Here is a 7,623-nt window from a genome sequence, read left to right on the forward strand (position 1 = left end):
AGACCTCCACATCAGCAGTACAACCCCACCCTGAGCTGGGCTCTCCCTCCTCTTCCTAACTATAAAATCCAACATCTTGGAAAGCTGGAGTAATCACACAGTAATACAAGGAGGGGAAGAAATCACTACCAGAAGGTTTACCTCTTTCCTTCACCCTTTCCCAGGCAGTCCCCACCACCAGGGACCTGGCCCAGACCCCGGAGCACACACAGCTGTGGATGGGAATGGAGGGGCAGGGAAGCAGCTCCACTGTCAGGTCTGCACCTGCCCCTGTCCCAGAGTGCCACCAACCTGTCTCACCCTCACCACAACAACTCACTGAGGCTTTGGGAGTGGAAGATATCACTCTTTACCCATTGGATCAGCTGGGGAACAGAAACAATATAAACAGAAAAAAAAAAAAAACAAAACAAAACAAACAAAAACCCCCAACACTTGATTAGCCCAACCTCTGAGCTGGTACTCCAGGCATCTCAAGCCTAGCAGGAGGCAGTAAATGCAAAGGGAGGTGCAGAAACCAGACTTTGCTCATCAGCTTTTCTGCAGAGATGACCCCACGTTTAGATGCCAAGCCCTGACGATGGGGTCACACACTGGGCACCCACACAGTGCTGCCCCAGACCCCACACCCAGCTCAAAGCAGGGAAGGGCACTTCTGAACAGCAGCATCAGTAAGATGCAGTCACATCCAGGCTCCCCAGGTGACCCTTCAGCCTCCCCACCTGCTCTGCACAAATAGGAGTTGGTGACCAAAATGAAGGTGGCAAAATCCTGCTCAAGCCTTTCTAGGAACAGCAATAAATACAATCAGCCCACAGGGAACTTAGTGTTTTCTATTATTTTAATGTATTAATAGAAACTCAAAATGATTAAGGTTGGAAAAGACCTCCAAGATAATTGAGATAACTGATGTCCACAACCCAGCCCAGAGCCCTGACTGCCACATCCAGGTGTTCCTTCAAGACTCAACGCTCCTACCCTAAAGAGGAGAAGTCCAAGTTACAAGATGACTTTGGGATGAGTTAAGAAAGAAGATAGAAGTGGCACTGAACTGCTGAGGAGCTGGAAGAGCAGGGGACATTCATCAATCAGCCACACACTGGGGCCACAGGGGGACACCAGGAATGCAGACATGTGAGCCTGTTTTGTGACAACCACCAAAACAAAGCCTCTTGAAGCACTGCAGACGCCGTCAAACAGCATCCATTAAAGCCATTTATGAGAAGTGTGTAGTAAACTGTTCTTATGTAAGCCACTACAGGGTAAGAGCAGTGGTGAAAATTGGTCTGCCTCTTCCCTTCTCTCTCCTCTATATAAAGCTGCTCACACATAGACAGAGCTCATCTAAATTAGCTCGGAAGCAAACTGCCTCATTCCCTGAATTGCACTCGGAGCAGGCTACGCCGGGGTGGAGCAGCTTCTGTAGGGAACACATGGCTGCTGATTGAACCAAGATCCATGCCTCAGAGAGACCTCACTGGGCAAGGATAAAGTCAGTGATAGGCTGCACCGTTTGCAGCAGAGTAACTCTAGGAGAATTAGAGAGGGGGGGGGAAAGCCACAAAGCATCAGTAGTATCCAAGGTTAAGGAAAGGGCAGGATGCTTTTTCAGGAAAGGGGAGGCACAGCAATTTATAATGCACTGGTGGCACCTACATTTGTCATTTCCTGCCACCACTGGGCTTTGCTGAGTAATTTTATAGTAACGTAACTGGGGGTAGTGGGAGAAGCATCCTTCTCGTCTCCAACTCAAGAGGGAAAAAATAAACCCAGGCGTAGGAAACACAGAAGCTGTGACACCCCACTGGAGGAGGGACACCGAGCACAGGGAGCTGCCAGTGGGTGTTTCAGCAGCAGGTCCCCGCTGCAGCCCAGCAGGGATGAACAAAGAATTAAAGTTTTCTACCTTTGTTGGGAGAGGATGAAACCATCCCCAACCTGGGCTTCCCACCTTCCTGCAGGTGCTGGGTGCCCACCGAGGCACAAAGAGCTGGAGCTGCTGTCCAGCATCCTGAAGTGCTCACATGGGCACGCAGGGAGAGCTGGAGCATCCCCAGGTACCCTCCTGTGGAGCATCCCTGGTACCCTGTGGGCACAGAGAGAGGAGCTGCAGTGGAGCATCCCCGGGTACCCACCACCCCCTAGTGGGCTCCTGCCTTCCACGAGCAGCTGCTGCTGCTGCTCCTGTTGCTGCTGCTCCCGATATTGCCAGCGTGCCACGGGCCCAGGCTCAGCTGTGTGGATGTTTCCTAGTGCTGATTTCTCCTCTGTCTCAGCCATGCAGTGGCTCCTGCAGACCAGGCAGCCCTGCAGGCAGGGATGCTACACTGGAAGCTCTCACTTTATGCACTTCAGAGAATATAATTTCATATAGTCAGGGAACAGATAAAGTTGTTTCCTCCCTAGAAGGAGGAATCCTTTAAAGAAAAGGGACACGGAGCACTCCACGTGCTTTGTACCAGCCACCAATCCAGGACATCTTCCTGGAGATGTGGCACTTCAGGACATGGTTTAGTGGTGGACTTGGCAGTGTTAGCTTTACAGTTAGACTTGATGATCATAAAGATCTTTCCCAACCTACATGATTCCATGACTTTAAGTTTCACACCACTGCAGACAAGGCTCTGGCACCTGCCAGCTTTTAGCTCCAGATCACCCACCCTCCTTTAAATGGCAAGGAGTGAGGAGCAGCTCAGGAACCACTGCAGTGCTGGGAGATTTACTGAGCTGGGACTTGCTGAGCAGACCCAGGAGTACAGCCCTAGCTGCTTAAACTCATTGCCACCAAGAAAAGCAACATTTTCTTTCCTGCCTCCTGGCCTGGAGAGACTTTTGAGCCCTGCAGAACAGAGTGGCCTCAATTTTTTCTCAACTTATTTCACTTCAGAATCAGTAGCATCAGTACCATGTCTCAGCTCTGCCAGCTTTACGCTCCCCTTTCATTTTTTTAAATCTTTTTATCCTTTCAAAAACCCCTCCAGGATGCCAGTCAGGGTGGCTGTCCTGAGTTATATGCTTAAAGAGGTCATCCTGCCCCATCCTTACCCCACCGAGGCCAGAAAGTGATCTCTGCTCACAGCAAGATCCTGCACTCCAAGACATTCAGGAGTCCTCAACACATTTGCAGTCGGCAGGACGTCTGCTCTTACGTGTCCTCCTGAGCTCATGCCCAGACAGCCACTAAACATGTCCAGCAACACGCATAAAGGGACACAATCATCAGAAATCAGCTAAAGATAAGGACCTGCAAAGATTCTGCCAAAGAGAATCTCTGTCCCCACCTCGCTCCCAAGCCCTCCCGCTTGTAACGTGATTTTCACCTCCAAGAGCCCATTACGAGGCAGCAGCTGCTCTCTGGTTCCCAGCCATCAATGAAGTTAGAGAAGGATGGAGTGGGGAAAAAAAATCATCACAGAAAACTACAGCCTTAATTCCTGCTCTAGGAAAACCAGCCAGCAGAAATCCTGCACAGCCCTCACCCAGAGAAGAGTTAACTGCAAGTGAGACAGTTGCCACACCAGGAGATGGGGAGAAATGCAACAAATTTCAAATATCAGAACATCCACAGCAATTCACGAGCTAGACCTTGGGGAAGGACAAGTGTTTTACCTTCTCTGGAGTCAACAGACTGATTAATTCCAGGGCCATGATGAAGCCATCCCACCATGGGCACAGCCTCCGTTTGTCTTCAATCTGCCTGATGCCTGTGAGTCCAAGGGAACAGGAGGGGATCTTTGGGGGTCTTCTGTTCATGAAGAGGCAGGAAAACCCCCACAGATTTGCACAGGACATGCTTCATATTCATGAGTGCACACATAACCAATATGCCAGGCAAGTAAAAGAAATTTTTAGATAAAGACATGGTCTCTTTACTGGCAGGCACTCACAGAAATAGGATTTGCTATACAAGATCGTGCCTCTGATCTATCAAGACAAATTTCTCTCCTTCAACTTGAGCTATTATCTAAGCTCACACAGAGGGGTTTCTTTGCTATCTGATATATTTAGATCAGTGCGCAATTCACACCCAGTCCCTGAAGAAACTGTACTCTAATCTGAAAATTAACTCAGCGAACCATGAAACTTCTTGTTACTTTTAACCACGGTATGGTAAACGTCATTCCTACTGCATCGAACCTTTAATTTGTCACTTTTGTTAGTGGAAACAGAGTATCTGGTTTGTTTCGGATTTTTGCAGTTGACCAACCGTGTCTAAGGAAACTGCAAAGCTGGAGCCCGAGAGCCTCAGGAAGTACCACCAACTTATTTATTAGGGCGTTTGCTACAGCAAAGCTTCACACAAGGTAAAATGACAGCACTGGGGGACGCAGACAGGCATTTCCCTACCCCTGCTCACTGCACCCAGTGAAAGGCATTCACTCCATGAGGCATGGGAAGGGACTTGGGGTCAGCTGTCCCCAGTGAGCCTGGACATGGGCACACCTCGACACATCTGAGACAGAGAGATGTGCTGGAAGTGACAATCCTGTGTGTCAAGAGATACCTGAGACCCGAGTTAAGCGGGTACTGAAATTATCCTAGCTTTGGATGCCGAAAAACAGGACAGCTGATGGATCAAGCAAAGATCAACAAAAACGCTTGGGTGACCTGGCAGAGTAAACACCGCACTGCCCAGGTGACATTCGGAGCAGTTCTCTGGGAGGACTGGCTGATTACGGCACAGAAATGGGTACAAGCGGCAAGAGGCAGCTCGGACACCCCATCCGAGACAGGATCCGGCATCAAGACCGAAGTACGACCACAGAATTATTTCTATTCCCATCCCCCTCGCCACAAAGCTGAGAGCGGAGGAAAGTCTGCAGCGTTCGCACAGACCCGGGCGCTGGAGTTGTGCGTGAAGCGAGAGCGAGCCTCGAGAATTAACACGAAGCATTTATAAAACCAGGCTCTGGCTAGGAAAAAAAAAAAACATTCCCTCCCGCTCTGCCAGGCTCAGCGGCACCTCCTCGGGGCTCAGAGCTCAACTTGGAGCACACGAGGCAGCCCCCATCACTTCCAGCCTGCGCGGGGTTGCTCTCCTCCTCCCGGGGAATGCTCTGCTCCTCCCGGGGCTGGCAGCGGCGGCAGCCTCAGGCCCTGCTAAAAAATCCCTCCCCGGCAGGAAAGGCAAAAAAAAATCATAAACCCAAAAACCAGGATGCAGCACAGGGGCAGGGTTAGAAAGCCCCAAAACACATCGAGCTGCCCGCGGAGCGGGGAGGGCGGACACAGAGCCGGCACGGCGGGTGTCGGATGCTTCGGGGATGCTCCGGGATGGCGGGGCGGGATGCGGGACGGGACGGGGCGGGAAGCGGCGCGGGTCCCTACCGAGGGTGAAGAAGGGCAGCTCGGTGTTGTCCAGATCGTCCTGCACGGCGACGCGGCCGGGCAGCTCGCTGCGGACGAAGAGCAGCAGGCGGGACTCGGCGGCGGCGGCGGCGGGCGGCGGGGCGCCGCTCCAGCTGATGTCGTTCTCCCGGAGCACCGGCAGCGTGGACACCGTCACCGTCTTCACGCGGCAGGGGCCGGGGGGCTCCCGCGACGCCGCGGCGCCGGGCCCGCCGCCGAGCAGCACGGCGGGCGGCGGCAGCAGCAGCAGCAGCAGCAGCGCCGGCGGCAGCACCGGCGGCAGCGGGGGTGGAGCGGCGGCCCGGCGGCGCGGCGGAGCGGCCATGCCGGCCGGAGCCAGGCGCAGGAGCGGGAGGCGAGCGGAGCCGGGCGCTCTGAGCCGCCCCAGCCCCGCCGCCGCCGCCGCCACCGCCCGGGCCCGCCCCCCGCCCCGCCCCGGCCCCGCCGCCGCTCCCCGCGGACCCTCCGCCCGCCCCGCGCCGGGGACGCCGCTCCCCGCTCCGGGAGATGCGCTGGGCACCGGCCCCGGCTGCGCGCTGCTGCCGCGGCCGCGCCGCTCCCGCAGCGCCGCCGCCGCTGCCGAGCCGGGGGAACAGGGGTTTGGCAAGGGCACGGAGCGACAGGGCAAGGGGGGTGGCTTGGAAGGGACGGAGGGAAGGGTTAAACGGGATGGTGGGGAGACATTCTGCCGTGTGAGGAGGGCGAGGCGCTGGCACGGGTGGTCCAGACGGGTTGTGGATGCCCCTGGATCCTTGGAAGTGCCCAAGGCCAGGTTGGATGGGGCTTGGAGCAGCCTGGGATAGTTGAAGACCCTGCCCGTGGTAGAGGGGTGGAACTGGGTGGTCTTTAGGGTTCCTTCCAATCCAAATCATTCTAGAATTCTATGAATTTATGAAAATCCCTCTGTCCCTCCCACCTCTCACCCCATCTGGCTCATTGCCACTCTTTCCTCAGGCTGTTCCTTCCTTTCAGAGAACTGCTAGGGTGCAAGGGCACAGAAATGAGTTTTCTGACAGCTTTTACTCATTATTACCCTCTCCTAAGTGAATAGGCACCTCCAGCATCCAGGGCACACAGGGATGGCTGGCAATGACAAACCTGGAGGGGACAAGCTTGTGACCTAGAGCAAAGATTTTAGATTTGGTTTTTACCAGCCAACATTTAAATGGGGGCCAGAAGGATAGATGACCCTGAGGTCTGATCTCAAATTCCTACATCCCTCCATCACATGAATGCCTCGGTGCCACCTGAAGCCTGGAGTTTGTGCTTGAAGACAAAACCAGGTGAGCTCCACCACCGTGGTTTTGCTCACACTCTGGCTGGAACCGCGGTGGAGCTACCTGGTTCTTCCAGCTGGAATGATGGGGGTGAGTTTGAAGGCAAACCCTGTCCCCAGAGACAAAATAGACACATTTGACCCCAGCCCCAGAGCCCCGTGAACTCCTGCCCACAGTCGGGCATGACTAACAAAGGCAAGGAGAGACAGCCTACAGGAGCTGTGAGTCAGTGACTCACAACAACAATTTCCTGGTGACTGCTAATCTACCTGATTTTATTTGTAGATGTACATATAAAAGAAGATGTCAAAACCCTAACAAAGCACGCTTAATGCTCAGGCTTATATTATTTCCACAAGCTAATTAAGAGCAATTCATCACACGCCTATTGAGGCAAAACAGTCTTCTGAGATACCTAGGTCATCAAATGTTAAAACCACAACAAGGACAGAATGGCAATGAATATGGAATCCAGCAAACAAACAGCTCCAGCCCCATTCCCAGGGGCCATTCCCAGCTCCAGCTTCCAGCCTTAACAAGCTGTAGCCCCGCTGTGGTGTGAGAACAGTGCCTGTTTCCAGCTACAGGAATAGAGAGACAGCAAAAAGCTCTCACCAGCAAAACAGACAACTTGTTGCAAAGCATTAAATGTGGGACCCTGGCTCTGTCTAAGTTGGAGGGGTGAAGTTTCTAGGCATTCTGGAAAAAAATAATCAGAGAAAAATGCAGCCCTGAGGTATTTGTTGAGAAAAGTGCAATACTAGGAAAAAATCTTTTTCCTTTCCTTTCCTTTCCTTTCCTTTCCTTTCCTTTCCTTTCCTTTCCTTTCCTTTCCTTTCCTTTCCTTTCCTTTCCTTTCCTTTCCTTTCCTTTCCTTTCCTTTCCTTTTCCTTTGAAAGGAAAGGTTAGATTTCGGACTGTCTCAAGCTATTATTAGTACATGTTCTCCTTTCTTTTTCTTATTTTTAAAAATTTCTTCTAGTCAAAGAGTGCAAAG

The 7,623-nt window shown here is 52.8% G+C and overlaps 1 protein-coding gene across 2 annotated transcripts in view; it reads right to left on the reverse strand.

The window, feature by feature from the left end:
• Positions 1-5,755, reverse strand: part of ASTN2 (astrotactin 2) — a 319,347-nt gene extending 313,592 nt beyond the window's left edge. The window contains exon 1 of one of the 2 annotated variants that reach the window (XM_064393831.1): positions 5,329-5,752. In XM_064393831.1, the coding sequence (XP_064249901.1) occupies positions 5,329-5,674 (346 nt within the window). In that variant the 5' untranslated portion in view covers positions 5,675-5,752. Of the gene's footprint in view, positions 1-5,328 lie in introns of both variants that reach the window. The other variant, XM_064393833.1, reaches the window with a different exon arrangement.
• Positions 5,756-7,623: the final 1,868 nt, after the last annotated feature.

The sequence above is a fragment of the Passer domesticus genome, chromosome 18, assembly GCF_036417665.1.
Source record: "Passer domesticus isolate bPasDom1 chromosome 18, bPasDom1.hap1, whole genome shotgun sequence".
Classification (NCBI taxonomy): domain Eukaryota; kingdom Metazoa; phylum Chordata; class Aves; order Passeriformes; family Passeridae; genus Passer; species Passer domesticus.